This window comes from Agelaius tricolor, unplaced genomic scaffold (assembly GCF_023055355.1).
Source record: "Agelaius tricolor isolate 1412-34295 unplaced genomic scaffold, bAgeTri1.0.p SCAF_5, whole genome shotgun sequence".
NCBI classification, from domain to species: Eukaryota; Metazoa; Chordata; class Aves; order Passeriformes; family Icteridae; genus Agelaius; species Agelaius tricolor.
Window position 1 is genome coordinate 45,802,159 of NW_027269265.1, and position 18,857 is coordinate 45,821,015.

At 37.0% G+C, this 18,857-nt stretch overlaps 1 protein-coding gene across 3 annotated transcripts in view; it reads right to left on the minus strand.

Moving 5' to 3' along the window:
• Window positions 1-4,317: 4,317 nt before the first annotated feature.
• The window catches only part of CHID1 (chitinase domain containing 1), a 96,791-nt gene continuing 82,251 nt past the window's right edge, over window positions 4,318-18,857 (minus strand). For all 3 annotated transcript variants that reach the window (XM_071427697.1, XM_071427698.1, XM_071427696.1), the window contains exons 11-13: window positions 9,004-9,084; window positions 6,641-6,683; window positions 4,318-4,589 (exon numbers count right to left, since the gene is read on the minus strand). In XM_071427697.1, the coding sequence (XP_071283798.1) occupies window positions 4,491-4,589; window positions 6,641-6,683; window positions 9,004-9,084 (223 nt within the window). In that variant the 3' untranslated portion in view covers window positions 4,318-4,490. The remainder of the gene's footprint in view (window positions 4,590-6,640; window positions 6,684-9,003; window positions 9,085-18,857) is intronic.

The following is an 18,857-nucleotide window of genomic DNA, read 5'->3' on the forward strand; positions in this document are numbered from 1 at the left end:
GAACTCCACACAATTATGGAATAAAATATGATAATCTATGTGCCACATGAAGGCAGCTTGAAAGTGCCCATCTGCTTTGGTCTCAGCAGTTAAATGGAGAATAAATTCTAAATGCTGGAAGTCAGAGTAAAAGCTGACTTTAAAAGCACTAAAAAGCTCTTTAAAAGCTTTAAAAGATCTTCATTAAGAGTTTGTAAGAAACTTCCTTGTTTGTTTCTAGGAAAAATAGCATACAAGTTTTTCCACAGTATTTTTACTAAAACAATTGTCAGTTACACTGTAACCAATTAGATATTGAAATATATTGAGAAAAAGTAACTGATATAAGTAGGAATATAAAGCAAACAAGCTGTTTCAAATTTTGACTCATAGATTCCATTCACCTGCATTTTTGTGCAAAATAACATTTTGTTATAATGTTCTCATTCCAATAGAGTATATTTAAAAACACATTTTGCTTTTAATTTCATATACTAACATGGTAAGTGATGTTAATTATTTTTGCAACTGTTTGAGTAAGTAGCATTAATCCAGTTGTATTCCAGCTATTTTTTCATATTATGCTGGGTTTTTTTCTAAAGAGATGATATGTTTTTCCCCAATGCAGACTATCAAAGTGATTGCCTGGCAGACTACAAAACACCAATTCAGGCTTACTTAATTTGCACTTATTACATACAAAAGCAATCACTGAAGGAATGTTATTTTCAGCAAATAGTTGCATACAACCTCTTCAGGCTGCAGAGGTAGAATCCATCTGCTTTGTGCTGCCATTTGTTTAACTGAAGTCACAGAGCTGTACTGTGTATTAATCAAAACAGTAAACTTCAAAAGACATGTCCCAAATTCAGGAAAGACTGTAATTACAGTTCCTGTGAACATCCATTAGCTTTGCAGTCTCCACAGATGAGAATGCACAAAACACTTCCCCCACTTTACAAATAATTACCACTGGTAGCTCACACCAGAAATGAAAAAAGCATTTCATATTTTTGCTTGAGCCCATAAACACCAAATTGTTATAACTCACTCAACAATTCTTTATAATTAAGAAGTGGTTAGAGAACCTGTTTTAGTATTCATCCTTTGGTCTACTTTACCACATTTTCTCATCTCTTTCTCTCCCAACTTTCTTACCTGGAAGCTTTGCTTGGTTTTGCAGTTTCCCACCTATACATGATAAAAAAAGAAACTATAACATGAAATACTATAGCAATTTTTCTTGAAGAGTAGCACCTCACAATGAGATAAGTGAAACAACTTACATTCCACAATTCTCTGTTAAATCTTTGTAATCTCATTACAAAGACACTAAGGCAGGTCAAGTTTTCAAGATACACTTATCACAGGAGATAAGATGGGATGTTGTTCTCCCACAAGAACAGTGCATGTGGTCCTACAAGCACCCAGATAAGTCCTCTTTTTTGTCTCAGTAAGATACTTAGTTGTATACAGAAACAACCCCTGCCCAATACCTGTTAAAAGCACGTGTGTGATGATAACTGACAATAAAAATACCAGCTTTGTGTCAAAGGCCAGCTGCAAGAATCAGCTGCTACTTCTTTTTCTCAGTGAATGCAATAAAAATGGCGCAGAAAAATGTATTTATCTTAACCCTGTGTAAGTCTCACCCAAAAAAGAAAATCACCCAGAAATACAAGAGCACATGTCAGTTGGAAAATTCTCCACTTGGCATCAGGTAGAGAATGTAAAGATACCTTTACATTCATTGTGCTTGAGATCTTATACAAATATACGGAAATTCTTCTTGTAAGAGAGGAAATTTCTTGCAACAAAGAAATTTTTCTTGCAACAGAGGCCATATAGAGGAAACCTTTTTTTTTTAAATGTATCTTGGAAAATATACTGTGTTCAAATAAAGACTTCCATTTCACTGCTTGCTATACTAAGTGTAAGTAAGTTGTTTTAATAGAAACACTAAATATTTCTCCCCAATCATACCCTTGATCCTTTATGTCCAGTATCTTTGGCCTTGCTCTGCCAAGTACCTCATTTTAGGAACACTTTATTTTTTTATCTAGGAATAAATAATGAATTACCACTTCAGCACTCCCTCCCACCTTCTGCCCTCATGCAGTTTTCCCCACTTGTCATAAAAGGAGATGCTCTGCAGGACTCCCTTTCATACCAGCACCTCTCGCCCATGTCATCTTTTCATAAATGTGTTGAGGTGCAAATTTCAAAAGAAAGCTGTTTTTCTTGTGGCTCACTGGTTTCTCTATTCTCTGTTATTACAAGACAACCTGACATTCCCACATGTTGAAATATTAGGGAAATGCAAGACATACCCATTAGAAGCTGTTCTGCATTCATCTGGAGCTCACAGCCCTTCTGATGCTCATTTCTTCTTTTCTTTTTTCTTTTTTTTTTAACAGAGAACTTGATTATTAAGAATAAATTCAACTTTGTTTCTTCTAGAATATTATTGCTAATGCAACAAACATGTTTTGTTAACAACATTCTTGTTCTTAAGCACCAACATACCATGGATGGCTCAAAATCCCATCTGGTACTTCTTACCTGGTATTTATTTTTCAGGAAACAGCAAGGGTTATTTTTATCTTTTTCAAACACAGAGGTGTTTTTTCTACCCCTAAGGATGGAAAAGACATTTCTTTCTAACATAGCTGCACTCAGAGACAAACAGGAACCATGCATCTCACAAAAAATCATCACAGAATATAAACAAAATGAAGATTGTGATAAATTATGTATATCTTTTCTAGAGAAGAAACAAGATAAAATGAAATATTATTTTCTTCCCCACATCCAATTTGGGAAGCTACCTACTAGCTAATATAAAAAGGGATGCCATTTCAGAACACAACCCCTTCCCTTTCTGAATATTTTTTCTGAGACATTGTGGTTCAATAGTGCCACTGAAAGTAGAAAAAACAGTGTAATAGAATTTAATTCTTGTGCTATTCTAGATACCATTGCCAGAGCGACTTTAAATTGCTTTTGAACGAACTAGAAAGTTCAAGTTAATTGAACACAAGGATTCATGTAGCAAATTATCTTACTACTAATGGCATGGAAGAAAGAAACCTGATTAGTTACCCCAGCTGGATACTCGCAATGTGAGAAGTCGAGAGATGCCAGAACTAAATCAGAAAGGTGAAGATCAATAGTTCTTTAATCAATGGTGGATTACAGTGGGATTTATTCTGCTGAAAACAGCAGGGGCAGATAAATTCCCCGCTGAGATTAATTACTGGGAAGGGTGGATGTGAACAGAGGAGTGCAGTCATCTTTGTGACAACTCTAAGTGGCAAGAAGAACACCAGTGGGAGTACAGAGCTCTTTGCCTGAGTCTCTGCTGGTGACCAATGACACCCTCATCAAATTCCCAGCACCTTTTAGTTCCTTAGAAGAAATTGCCTTGAAGCCTGTGGATTTCTACAAACACAAATACTATAAACCAAGAGGCAGGGACACAATTTCTTGGCTTTGTTTTTAAACTGATGGATTTTTACAGCTGTTGGGTTCCTTAAAAATCCATATTACGGAGACAAAAGCACCAATGAGTGTAGCTGAAGAATGACAGCTTCATGCACAAAGGTGCTGATGACATTTACAGAGCCTGCTTAAAGTCAAGGGGTAGTCAGAGCTGCTGGGGCTCTGTCTGCTGGGGCCATGGGATCCATCATGTCCATGGAATCCATGATTACCATTAGAGCCTTGGTTGCTGAATGTTACAGTTCCCACAAACTGACCACTAATGCATCACACTCTAGGGCTGAATACTATAACTGAGCCACCAAGCTGGCTAAGCAGAGTAAAGAAATCACAGAGCACCTCTTGTACCAGAACTGATTTAGAAACAGGTCATAAATTGAAATTACTGTGACTTTGAACTACTTAGGGAATTTACGAACATGACAAAACAAACAGAGCCAACAGCTTAGCTTGTCAATGCTTGATTTTCCACCAACTTGAGGGAAAGTCTTCTAATTGGTCTCTCCTCCTGACATTTTATGTTCACTTACCTTACCAGAAGACAGCAAGATACAGAGTCCAGCAGATTTTAAATTTGCTGGGTGTAATACAATGGATTTATTTGTTCTCTTACTTTGGTTATTACCAGTAGCTCTTTGAAAGGTCTCCGTCTTAAACTCTGATCAGATGGCATCAACTTTCCCATTTTACTTCTTGTAGAAAACATTTCAGAAAATATTTTCAACTCTGACTCCATCCAGCTATGTTGGCCTGTTCTCAATGACTTGGAATTCAGGTTCTTTAAGAGAAATTTCTGTGGGTTTTTACTCTGAATTTTATCAGATACCAACAATCATGTCTGTCAGGCAAATCAAAAAGGATTCTTTATTGGGAAAAAAAATGCAAGTTTAATACAGATACGATATAAATTACAAAAAATGTTTTAAAAATCACCTCTCCAGGATACCCAGATTAATTGAAGGTGGAGCCTCAGTGAAGCAAATAAAGTCTTTCTAAGATCATCTCTCATTTTAAAGCAGATCATAAAAATAATCCAGGCCTTGTCCCAGTTCCCAGATGGATATTCCAGTGCCCAATTCTTTTGCAAGCTCCAAGCGCAACTGGATGGACTAAAAGACAGATAAAGCAATCATGTCTCAGTCAGAGATATCAGACACTCCATACTGCCATCTCTTCATGCCATTACCAGACATTTAAAAACATCTACCCTTGAACCAGCTACTGAAAAACCTTGTATTTCAAATACTCTCTGGTTAGCAGGCAATCATTCAGTCAAAGACAGTTAATCGTACCAGTTAATTCAATGACCTAATAAAAGATTATCAGCTAAATTGACAAAATGCCACAGAAATAAATCAGATTTATGAACTATGCAAAGGACTATTCTAATTTAGGCTATCATTTCACAATGTACAGAAATTCTAACTCTTCCCAGAAATATCTCAGGGGTAAAATAAAACTTTATCACTGAAGACGATCAGAACAATTTGTCAAATACCATCAAGATCTCTTGCCTACTCTTGCCTTTTCCCAGGACAGAATCACAATTCACACTACAAAAATTCTATTTTAAAGAGATTCTTGGAGATAATAATTAAAAGTATCTCTATTTGATCTCCAGCCATTGATTTAGAAGAGTTAGTTTAGCCATTGGTTAACAAGGGAAGCAATGCCACAATTCACATTCTGCCTTTTTTTTTTAAATTCAAACAAAAATAATTATTTTTCAATCTTTTGCTCTCAAGTTTTCCTACTTTGAACTACAGCACTGCAATGTTTACTCTACTCACACTAGGGATGTGTTTAAAAATCATTTCCATGGGAAAGAGAATAAAGTATCACAGCATCATTAACAGATCCACTGGGCCTGGCATTCATGACTGCTTTTAACTAGTCATGAACAAACTAATTTTGAGCAACCTGTCAGTGAGTATAATGTCAAAAGGGGAAAGAAGCACAATTTTCATGAGGTAATAACATTCAGTGTTTCCCAGCCATCATGACCAGCAAACAAATCTCAAACTATTTCATTACAAGAATGTTGAAAAGGGAAAGAAAACCCATTTCCATGCATTCACCAATAACCACAGCTGAGTGGTGATCTGTTAGAGAGGAAATAATGAAAGAAATTTACAGGAAAGAGTTTTCTTAACCTGGTTAGTACTGACAATGGCAGGGTGAAATCCTTCCCCAAGGCTGAAGAAAACAGCATAACAGCACAAGCTATCTTTTCTCTGATACACTCACAATGAAATTTTCTAACGCTCTCAGACACACAGCACTAGCAAGAACATAGATGTGGTAGTTAATATCCCATATGTGATAGTACTTCCACCCATATTGGATTAATGAAGGGAAATATTCTTTACTCATGGTGCTTAAGATAATAATCCAGGAAAACAGAGCCTTAGATCATTTCATACTAGTTTAACCATAAAAAAAAAGTCTCTGGTCTCTGTAAATACAATGTAGTTTCCCTACAGAAGCAATTCCCTTCCAGTACTAAATGCCAGCAGAGCTTTAACACGCTGGCTTTTTCAGGTTTTTTCCAGTTTAATTTGAGAAAGTCTAAAGATAACTTCCTAGGAACTAAGGCTGTAATCAACCATTTTATCCTGTATTCTGCTCTACTGCAGACTATTGTGTAGAATTTTTCAAAACACTGAAGTATGTTCCACATACTGAAGTTCTGTTCCACAGAGCTGAAGAAAACAGGGTGATGTAGGCTGACAAAGAGAATCAGGACACTGTTACAAAGGAAAGCAAAAGTTCTCCAAGCTTCCAGCCACCATAATGAGAAGGAAAATTTCTTTTGTATCTTGTCTGAGAATCTACTAACAACATGTCTGATAGTACATGAGCTGTGCACTTGAACAGATCCTCTACAGCACCAGTTTGTCCTGGTGTGTCTTATCTCTAGGCATGCTTTATCATCAGAGTTCCCAAAACCCCATTATGCATGAGAGAAAAAACCAACCTTCTTGCACAAGCAGCTGAGTCTTTGAATCATAACAATTTACATAACATTTACATGAGGGCAAACTTCTTTCACAAAAGCTTAAACCAGTTCAACATTTTCTGAAATATCTCAATAATGAAAGAGGTCAAGTAAACATCTCTGTCCTCTTACAGCCCTCTGACCTGACAAAGTGGCACCTACCTTCAGTGTTGGGTAGAAGACTGCATGTTTTCCTCCCTTATTTCTGCAAAACAAGAAAACCAAATAGTCACAGTAGCTTTGATAGATAACAGGATTTTAAACTAAGGCTAGAATTCAAAACCAGGTTTGTCCCTTCCAGACTTCAGCATTCTGAGAGTCTGTGATACTGTGGAAAGGCTGACAGTGAAAACAGAGGATCCAAGAAGAGATCTCACAACAAAGGTGATTTGATACCCTATCATAGTAAACACTGAGGTATTTTGTTGCAACTGGATGACAAAGCTGTCAGATTGTAACAGGCAGCTGTGCCTGCTAAATGCACATCCGAAAAAGATGAAGACATTTGGTTTTCTGATGCAAACTGTGAAATATTTTCTCCAATTCCCTGAATTACTATCTTTCAGGCTAAATTAACTGCCAGCAGTATAAAATATACAGACAGGGCAAGCTATACTGGGCACAAATATCAAGGTGGCATTTTAAACCCCTAGTAATAAGAAGGATGAGTTACAAGGGATCTCACAGCACCACTTTACCACTTAGGCCAGGAGAAAAAGTGGAGTGCATGGACAGACCAAGGAGGAATTGCTCCTAAAATCTCAACACATACCTAAGTGAATACCTGCCTGTGCACTGGGACAAGTCCACAGATTTCTGCAACTATTTGTAACAGACAGTCTCTGCCTGCTACATGAAATCATTAGCTGTGCTTTGCTTAAAGATTCATGATTTCATTTCTCAGCTACTGCAGACGTGCAAGATTTCCAGGAGAGAGGCCTCACCAGGGAAGCATACATATTTCAGGCCTGGCTGCCATCCCTGTCCAAGATAATTGAACCTTTGCAAAACAAAGTGGTAACTGAAAAAGAGTTCCTTAAAAAACCCTCCCCTGCAGCCAGCTGAACCTCTCAGCTGACTGCCAAGCACAGCACAAGTGAAGTTTAGAGTGATTTTCAGACAGAGTGGGCTTCATGCATCACAAATTCCTCCAGGAAGCCCCACACAAGAACCTCCAAAGTTTGGCTTCAAAGGAAAAAGAGGAAGTACTACTGACAAGCTATCCCTTTGCAACAAGTTCATTTTGCCATGTAAGAAATGTGATTCAGACATGAATCCCAGAGGCATGCCATTCAAACAGAGTCCTCAGAGTTACACTTTTGAGAGCAAGTTTTCACCTAGTGCTCATTGTGTCTCCAACAGGATTGGACATTAAAGATCAGTAAAACAGAGCTTCTAATTTATTCCTTTTTTAGTTAACACAAAAACTGTAATTGTTTGGTGCAAAGTAATTTTACAACAGGATACCGAATAATTAAAAATGAAGGCATACAGATCCCGGTCCTTTCATACAAACACATTAAAAAAACCCCAAATTTAAACACTGCTCAAAACCAGATTTTTTTTCCTGATAAATAAAAGTCAGAAGAAAATTACAGGCTGAGAAACACCTTGAAAATTAAACTAAAAACACAAAGGTGGGTGATTTGTAGGTTTATTTTTAATTTTTGTTTTTTGGTTGGGTTTAATATTGATAAATATTTTAGACCAGATTTTTTCAGAAATAAAGAAGTTTTGATTGTTTTTAATAAAAACTTCTAAAATGTGTTTTACTCTTCCCTTCAGTTGTGTATCTTCACATTAACAATGCATTGAGTAATATAAAAGACACAGCTTTGCAGAAGTAGTAGGATTTGATTGTATCATTTTGCATATTTTGATATTTTTGCATAAAAATTATCAGAGGATTAATAAGATACTGCTGGGTTTATTTATTTGAATCTATTTTAAATGGATTCTTCTAGATCAGGAATCCTCTTGTCATTTCACAATGAACAAGGGTGGACAAAGAACACTATTGCCCTTAATGCTCTCAGTTCTTTCAAAAACTTTATCTGGAAGTCACTTAGTTTTACTTCTATTACATTTCTCTACAGTCCATTCCATCTAGTGGAAGTTTGTCACTTAAACAATCTAACCAGTAGGATTTGTGAAACCAGGCTCCTGTACCATAGATTTTTCTCAGAACTATTTTTGGCTGAGTTATTGGTAATCACCCGACAGCTCCCAGTACTCATCTCAGAGCCTCTGATTAACTGACCCTCAATAGATAACTTTGATGGATAATTTCTAAAGATATGACCCATCAGACTTCTCTTCTAAAGCTTGTTCTAGTTTATGTAATTTCATGAATCCTTCTCTGATTTTCTCCTCTCACCCAAAACACTCTTTTATGCTGCAGTTCAGTGTTGACACACAGATCACAATCAGCAGAATTTCCATTTGCTGAATTCAGTTGCATACTACAGTCATTGGCCCATGCCCAAAAATATATGCAGAGTGGTAAGTTAATAAATGTAACTCACTTTTTGTATTCAAAGTAGTGTTCAGCAATTTGTTCATCCCAGACAATTTTTGGCTTGTGTTCCTTCAAGGTTTCAATGTACCTACAAATTAAAAACATAGATAAGGAATTAACTTTTCTAAGAAGCAGTTATGAAATTGCATTGCAGAAATTTCAAAAGAGCAGTTTTACCATGTTTAGATGTTGAGCACAGTATCAAAAATATCTTCTTGTTGACAACTAATTTCCTAAAGCACTTTAAAATTTCATGTTAGCGTTTTTAGGCTATTTTTTTTCTAAAGTGTTGCATATAAATATCTGAGGGGAGGGTGTCAGGAGGTGGTGCCAAGCAATAGGACAAGAGGCAATGGGCAGAAAGTGATGCACAGAAACTTCCACCTGAACAAGAGGAAACACTTTACTATGTGGGTGACCAAGCACTAGAATGGATTGCCCAGAGAGGCTGTGGAGTCTCCTTCCCTGCAGATATTCAAAAGGTATCAGGGCACCATCCTGAGTAATATGGTCCCTGGAGCAGGGAACTTGGACTAGATGGCTTCCAGTGGCCCCTTCTTAATTCTGTGATTTGTCTGACTCTGTGAATTGATTAATGTTCATTGATTGACAAATCTGCAAGGACACATGAAGGCACCGTTGTAATATTTCTACAGTCTGAAACCCATATGCCAAAGCACAGGAACTGAAGTCATCCCTAGGCTGTACACAACTGTGTCCTCCACTATGAGGCTTATGTCATCAGGAAAGTTCTTCTAGGTAAGGGGCTTAGCTAATCTTCTAAAACTGAAATTGTCAAGGACAGTTCACTGCTAAGTAATTCTGCACGTGGATTTTCGCCATCACTGGCTTCTTGGTATTATTATCTTGCATGGACATTTTGAACATGGAATGACCTATCTCCCCTGACACAAAGTGAGGATAGAGTACTACTTGGACCCAAAACCCTGGGGTAGAACCCTGCTATGCTGTAAATTTATAGCTCATAGTATCCTCTCAGGGCAGAGACAGTGTCTGCATTTCTGACAGCAAAACAGAAACAAAGCTGCTGGCTGCCACACGTCAGAGGACGAGACGATGGCACGCTACTGCCAGTGATAGAGGCCACACAGGTGTCACATAAAAACGAGAAGTCTTATTCCCCTGTCTCTTCTGCATTTTTTAACCTGCATCTTTGGCCATCTCTTTTTGAAAGGTCTATCAAAGCCATCTTCCACAATTGGTCTCATTCTTGAAGTAATTTCTCTGCTTATGACAGGATTTGGATGGAAACATTTCCTTCAAATCATCTTATTTATTATTAAGAAATTTCCATCAGCCGCTATCCTGACTGCATCAGTGCTGAAATTCCATCTCACTATTATAGATCAAGAAACAAAAATTTTGTATTTGAAAAAGCTCAGTTTGAAAAAGATTTGTTCTCTCATTTGGTACTATTTGAAATGCAATTAAAATATTCAGCATTGCCAGGATCATCTTCTCTCTTTTGCTGTGGCTTGCTCATTCATATATTGGCAAAATGTTTCCTACAGCTAGCGGGTTTAGAAAAGATTTTCTTTTGTATTTATATCAAATGAACCCACGCCAGGCATGGATTTATCTACATAAGCAAACACACAGGAACATGTGAGCACATGGAAACATGAAGAGCTCTTGCACTCTCCCTAACACACACATGCCCTGGAATAATGGACCTTTTCAAATGGGGTAAGTTAGACCTTTGGAACCTGCCCATCCCTTTTTAAGACATACAAAAATTTTAAGTTGCCCCACTAGAAACATATGCAAAGAAACCTAGTTTTTTATATTTAAAATTTAAGGACAGATTTTAACAAACTGTCCCATTCCAGTAATGACAGGAGACTACACTCATATAGAATATGGTACCAAGGTGTTCCAGAGCAGAAAACAAAAATTACCAGCCAAGACATCCTGGCACACAGCTTTGTTCCTGAATGTATGACTTTAGATGGGAAATCTTAATTTCACTTACTAAAATTCCCAACACAATTAAAGAGTGCTCAAAATACTTATGAACAAGCTTTAAAAATAGAAGAGCAAGTGGAACCAATTATTATACCCTTTTCTATTAAAGGTATATTATTATTTTAAACCTGTTAAGGCATATACCACATTTAACGAGCACTCATCTTGACCACGCACAGAGAATTTATTTTCCTTTCTTCTGTCTCTAGACATTTATCCCCACAGTATGTAACAGCAAAAATGAACAAGTTCATCTTGAAATCACATCTACAGTGATGAGACTAGCTACAAGCTTGAGTTGGGGAAAAAAGAAGTATTAGCCCCCAAATTGTCATTGCTATCCATTAATCTCAGGGAGCCTACTTGAAACATATGAACTTGGTTTTTATGTTTCTCTGTTAAGGACAACAAAAATTCCAAGCACAATGTTCAAAACAATAAGCTCTCATTTACTTCAGTTGCAACTGCATGCTCAATGCCTACGAAAATCAAGCTTTATCTTTTTCAATGAGACACAAAGTTGCTGTGAAGAGTTGGGAAGAGGTGCATCAGCAAACCACATCTGTTTCCCATGGGCTTTCTATTGCCCTAACGTGGGAATAACCCGTTCGCTTCTTGTAGTCATTTCCCCTTTACTTGATTCCTTTTCTTTCAGTAGAAGAAAGAAGGTAAGAATTCCAAGAGATGCCATATTATCCTATTATCTCAGTAGTATCCTACCATGTGCATCATAAGTGGAAAGGTTCCTGTGTAAAACTGCAGCAGCTCAACCACAACTCACTTGCTTGACTCAAACTAATGCATACGAGGCACTCTTAATATATTATCTCCTAGCTGGGGCAGTACTTGACTCAACAAATATTTGACATGCACCGGTTAAAATAAATAAATAAATAAATAAATAAATAAATAAACACAAAAGCAAAATTTGCCATCACACCGAACAAGACAAGGGATGACAATGTGTCTGGGATAGCAGAATTCTAGATAAATTTTGAGGTTCTCAAAAGGAAAAGAAAGGGGCAAGAAGCTCACCACAGCCAGCTTTCCTCTTTTTCACCCCTCATTTCACTCTGTACCTTTCAACTCATATTTATTGCTATTTTTTCATCCTCTCTTTCTAATTTATCCCTCTTTCTACTGCTTCTGTGCCAGCTCACTTCTGCTTTTATACTGCTATCCAGACTAATTCCTCATCCATCACCTCCTAACTTACTACCTTTCTTCTTTTACCAAGCTGCCTCAGCAGTTAAGAGAATGAAAAACACTGAAAACTCAGCTTCACATCCTTGCACTACATATTTCCTGGGAAGTTTGTGACCATTTGCAGAGCAAGTCATGCTGTTTCTGTGGTGCTAGCCTGAAACAAGGTCAGCACAGATGACGTTTCTGGATTATTGATGCCAGCCTCTACTGAAGCACCAGTGCAACATATAGAAATGACAGATCTGCATGGATCATCAGCAATAGTAACAAAAGGCCAATGTCACATACATGTCCACCTTGCAAATACACGTTCTGACACAGACAAGTGCCATTCTGGCTCACTTAAATTGCATGCCTTTGTCAATACCTTTCCTGGTATTCGGAGAAAAATAATTATTTGTGTGACAGATACTCCTGGTTACAAACACTCTGGGTTAAAGCAAACACTCCATTCTGCAAAGAAAAGGAGAAGCCAAAACATACATATTATGGAGTTGCTGTAAAGTCAGTCCTGCCAAAGATGTGTACCTATGAACAACCCTAATGTGGCTACACCTACACACTATTGCACTTTACTGCTTTTTCAATGAATAAATAAAGGAACCAGATGAAAGTTTCTCAGGATTTATGCCTGGTGTTCCTTTTCTTAGATGCTTTTCTTCCAAAACATGAAAAATGGCATGGCCCTGGAATATGTTAAGGTAAAACCCACAATCTTTAGTCCCCCTGAAGAAGCTATTTATCTTCATGGATAATGCTTTTTTCACTGAGAATATAAAGAAACCAGTCTCTAGTATATCTTTTGCAACAAAAATTTACATTCTAGGAAGAGATAGCTTCGTATTTAATTCTTAGACTAGGATTTATTTATGAAGTTAAACTTTTTAATCTTTGGGTGTTTTGCTTTACTAGTCCTGAATCACTCTTCAACCAAAAAACTTTAGTGAAAAGAAAACCACTACTGAGCATACATTGCATTTTAATGCTCTTTTCTAACACTTTATATTTTCTCCCTGGTTCTCACATGAACAAAACTCTGATTAGAAGCAAAAGGTCTCTAATCAGAATGAAGGATCATTTTCTCCTGCTACAGAAAATTGAGTTTATCTTCGACTGTACCATATTTGAGAGATTCAGTCAAAGAACAAAAATACTACTCAGCTTGAAAATCTATACCACACATTTTCTTTTCAGTTTTCTTCAGTTACAATAGGCTTAGTTATTAAAATGTGAACCTACCAGGAACTGTATCTCCAGAACTATCAACAGTGCCTATGCATGGCAAGTTTTAGGCACAGCTGGACAGGGTCCATCTTCCCTCTTTATAGGGAGCTGTATCTCTTAATAGAAGTAAGAGAAGTCACACAAAAGGCTGTATTTTAGAGCTCAAGAGTTCCAATTTCTGATGCAAAACAAATAGACAGAAATAGCTCCAAAACCAGTTTTTACAGGCATACTCCTAAGAACATTCTCAGTACACATCTTCCAAAAAAGTACCAGTCCATTTCTCCCCCTGCTCTGTGTACATCAGGACACTCTGTGAATGGGAAGATACCCATCTTCAAAAGAAGAGTTTTTAGAGGAGTTGTATATATAACCCATAAGTCAAACCCCTTTTTATTTCATATTTAATTTTAGCTACCTTGACACTTAACATTTAAGGTTTTTTCTTAAATTATTCCCTTTTAGTTGAGACAAAATGTCAAGAAACAATACAATCTGGAGACATTTTTTTAAAAAAGGTTTTAAATGTGGGAATTTTTTGGCCTTCTCTGCTTCTTAGAAGATAATTTCTAAAAAACAAATGCAAAAATTCTGAATATCCTATAAGCTATTGAATGATTTAGTCATGAAACTAACAGTTTTGATAAAAGGTGTCTTCTATGATAATAAATAGAAACACAAAAAGAAAAAATTTGAAAAAGAAAAAAGATTTTATACAGACTTTGAGTTCTCAATCACTCAGTCCCTAAAACTGCAGCTTGCAAAAGGCAGAGATGCCCTACAATTTAACCATCTTTATATATTAGCCTTTAAAATATTTTTGAAAGCATTCATAAATTTATGAAAAACCTAGTAGAATCATTAACAGCATAATGTTATTTATGTGTGTGTGTGTGTATGTGTATATATACAGCATTACACAGTGCAGTAAAAAAGGTCAACAACAGACTGAACAATTAAGCTTTCACCACTCTGGTTCCATCAGGATCACTTAAGAACCTTTTTACTCATCTCCTCTCTCCACTCAATAACACCATATTTCCAATTTTTATGCTTCCAACTTTAAAATGTGGTCATGTTGCATAGCACTGTATCCCTTGCTTGCACATTAAAGAATTCAGATTTTATTAACACATATCCCACAAGTTCTTTCAAAAGCAAATAGATTATCCAGGAAAAAGACAGTTACTATGTATGTTCTAGAGAATCAAAAGTATGAACTAACATTGAAATAATTTTTACTCTGAAGATTATGCATCTGAGTGGAGAGCACACTATAAGCCTGTCTATAGGGTATATTATTCAAAAATAATTGTTAAGTCTTTAGATTATTTAATGTAAAAGAACTAATAAAGGCAGTTTGAAGAGAGACATCAATCAGTTAGCTGTTAAAATATCCAAATAGCAGCCTAGAAATGAAAAATCTATAAACAAGCATCATCTTTCTCTAGTAATCTCTCTGTTGCTGCCTGAACCCTGCTCTGTCAGTTTTAAAAGTAATAAAGAATATTTTTACTATTTTAATAGTAACAGGTTTGCAACATAGTAGTTTTCCTGGGTGTATTGCTTTCAGTAAGTTTTATAAAATAATTCTCACTGATTTCTTCACAATACTTCATTACTGACTTGATAGATAACACTTTTCAGCACTTCCACACCAACCTCACACAAACCCACTGACCCTGTACTTCTGCCATGATGCACCAACCCAATGGAAACAAGCAGAAGCTCAGTGGCATTTCTATCATTACTCTGGGCTCTTCAAAAGAGCATCTTGTTCAGCATTTCCAAAGTAATTTGGAAACAAGAATACTTTGCTGGACACAACTGCAGAGAGACAGAAAACGGTTCCTAATTTACAGATTTCAGCAGACACAGTAGACAACGTCAAGCTTTTCAGAAGCATCCCTGTCTCAAGAAAAAATGAGCATCAAAACCTTCTTGTGCATTACTGTGGCTACAGAAGAAAACATAAAAAATACATATTTCTATGTATAGAGCTTCATATGTTAGTGGTGTCCCTTATTGTCAGCTTCACAGAGGTTTTACAGGGAGACTCATCTGAGAATTTACACAGTGGTACACTGGCAAACTATCCACAGGAATGTCAAGTACAGCTGAAAGCAATACAGTGCATGCAGTGCATGCTGCAATTCTCAATATAACCAAAATGGTGGTTCTTTGCCAAAAAAAGACCCCACAAAGTTACAGTTAGATGTAGGGAGATAGAATATAAGAGAATAGAGATAGTGTAGAAAGTAATCTTACCCCTAAGGAGTTGCAGCTGGGCCAATTATCAAAGATTAGGAGCAGGCCTGACTTTAACAGGCCACAGCTGTAACCAATGAGATGAAGATGCTATAAGAGAGTGGGGTGGCTGGGTGAGAGGGGAACTGGAGTCAGTGGCTGCTTTGTGAGGAAGAAAGAGTCAGTGCTCTGAGGAGCTGCCCACAAGAAACTCCAAGAAGGTGTGAAACTTTTGTGATAAGGAGACAACGGCATGGAACCCCTGCAATAACGTGACAACAGTTACATATTGATCTATTAATAGAATTAATCACACACAAGGCAGAAAGGTGTGAGCATTTATCTATATATTTAAGATTTTTACTCAAACTGATGGATTTGGGAGGAACATATGAAATTCTCCTTAAAGAAAACAAGACCTTGATTTTTAAGTCAAAAACTATTTCTGAGGACATAATTGGATTGAGGGAGAAGGTCTGCTTATCTGTTTGTGTGCCTCCAGTAACACATTGCTGTTCAGCAGCATGACTATTTCTAAAGGAAAATTGAAAATATGTATTGTTGAGAAGCCAATGTGATTCTTTCCTCAGCTGGGGTCAAACCACTGCACTGACATTACAGAAGCTTAATGCCCATCCTTCATAGAAGAAACACAGGTCCTAATAGATTCCTATAAGGCAATGTATCATCAAGAAACAGTGAAAGTATTAGTGCTTCCTAGACCATACATAAAAACTTACATTCTGCTCCAGCTCACCCAATAATCTGCCTTAGTTTCTGTCTTAGAATCTCAGACAAGACAGAGTGTTTCTGCTTAAAAATACTTCTCAACATGAAAACTAATGTTTGTTTATCCCTACAGGCTTGTTTCAAGAACCAGCAGGTTCACCCTAAAAATAAAATCTCTGAAGACAAAACTGCTAGTTTAAGGGCCCATTTCCTGAAATGTTTAAGTAACACTCAATTGAGGTTGAAGCATTTTCAGATCCATCACTCCAAATAAAATACTGTGCTCTATTCTTCTAAGAACTGACATGATAAGCACTGCATCGGAAAAAGTGGGGCTATTTATCTTTGGATGTGAGGCTGAACAAAGTTCAGATCCACCAATATATCTGCTGCTCAGCTTCAGCTGTAAATAACAAAAACTAAAAAATTATGTTACTTCTGTTGCATGTCAGATTGTGTTTGTGGGGATTTCTTTTACTCACATCACAAAAACTTTACAGACTTTCTTCTTGCTCAAAGTACACAAATCAGCTCTATTTACATAGTGCTACACAGATTAGCAATGAAAACTGTGATACTGGATTTGGAGCCTGGTCAGATTCAGTTAATCTTAATTCAGTGTATAGGAGATGAAGTTTGATCCACTCCAGTATAAAAATAAATTTTGAGTGCAAACTCATCTACTTTGATATTCTTAATTCTTCTATACCTCCTTCATTTAAAAAGGTACGTATTAAAAAATCACATTTCTTTTCCATCCACTTGTAAAAGGTCAGATGATCTTAATGCAATTAAATACCACTCTTAGCTCTCCCAGTTGCTTCTTGTATCTCTCTTCAACCACTCCTGAATTTAAATCATCCCAACACAACACAAGGTCAATAGCAATGTCATCCAGCAGGTTTAGGAAACACAAAAGCCAGCAGGAACATCTTTTCCTCACCCTGTGTCAGGAAGGGAGCAGTGCAGTTCTTCCTCCAAGCCTCCACCTCAGCCAGGCAGGTGCTCACGCCCTGTTTCCAGAGGGTTGCTGAGATGCCCTGTTTGAGCCCCATGCAGGAGCAAGGACTGCTTGGTAGCAAAGGAGAAATGAAGGGAACGTGCATTGGGGAACATGCATTGGGTGCAAGCAGCAGAAGGCACCAAGGGTGGGACAAGGACATGAGTGAAGAGGAAGATCTGCTCCCAGATGACCTAAGTCAGGCAGAGCACAAAATTTGCAGGCTGTAGGAAGGACTGTGGAGATGTAAAACTGACCCAGGTCAGCAACTGCCTTAGGAATGAAATGCTGCCTCTGTTGTCTCTCCCAAAACACGAGGTCACACAGAAGCAGAGCTGTCTGCAAGGAACCAGAACTTCAGACAATGAAATAAACTAACTACAGTAGGAGACTGTACCCTGAAAAAGCTAACCACTGTTTGGATTCCCTTTGCTTCTTAGAACAAGACACAGAAAAGTATCTGCACTTCAAGTAGCCTCAGAAGAATGTTCAGGTTCCTTAGCTGACAATCACATCAGGCCTACAATTTCCACTACTATCATGAATGAGTGCTTTGTCTGCTTAAAGCAACACCATCAAAGGTATTGGCAAAAGGAGGAGCTAAACACCAAACACCTTCTATAAAATAAAAGAAACACAGCTCAGCAATAGTTTTTTTGGCATGTAGTAGTTATAGAAGCACAGTAATAAATTTATCAAGCTCAGTACAGCAGATAGTTTCATATGAAAGAAATCATAAATTCCATCCTTGGCAGGGAGGATTGTAACTAGAGAAGTTAAGTATCCTAATGGAAAATCTATGGCAGAGCAGTAAATTTTCCAAACCTCCAGTGTCCCATAAAGATATGAACTATATACTCTTTTCCATCTTTTGGGACCAGATGAAGTGAAGAACAAAGAACGCTGTTGCTGACTTTTGAGTTACTTTTTCATACTTGGCAGAGGGCTCTTTCTCCTCTCAATTGACCGTGTAGATCAACAGAACTAATGTAAGACTTTCAGACTTTGTTTTTTGAAAAGACAGAATGATGACAAATTCATGCAAATGAGTATTAATCTCTCATAAAAAATGCAAATCTCAGAAGGTTAATACATTTTTAACATGCCTCAAAATAATCTAGATATCATATAATTCCTCAATTTTTGGCATGACTTGAATTGAAGACAGGCTATGAAGTCATAAACTAGCTTTTAACCAATGAGAGTGGAAGTTTATGCCCTTTTAAATAACTATCTTTATCAAGGCAGTTAAGTAAATATTTGAGAACATGAATTTTAAATCTCTTGATATTTAGTTAAACTAATGCATATTCATGTGACAGTGTTCAGTTTTAAAGAAAAGCTTGGGCACTTTTCATCATGAAAAAAATGGCAGAACATCTTCCTTATCTTTGCCATAACTCCAAAAACTATTTGTATATTCTTATCTATTTAGTTTCTGCTGAAGACACATATCTTCCTTTTGATAA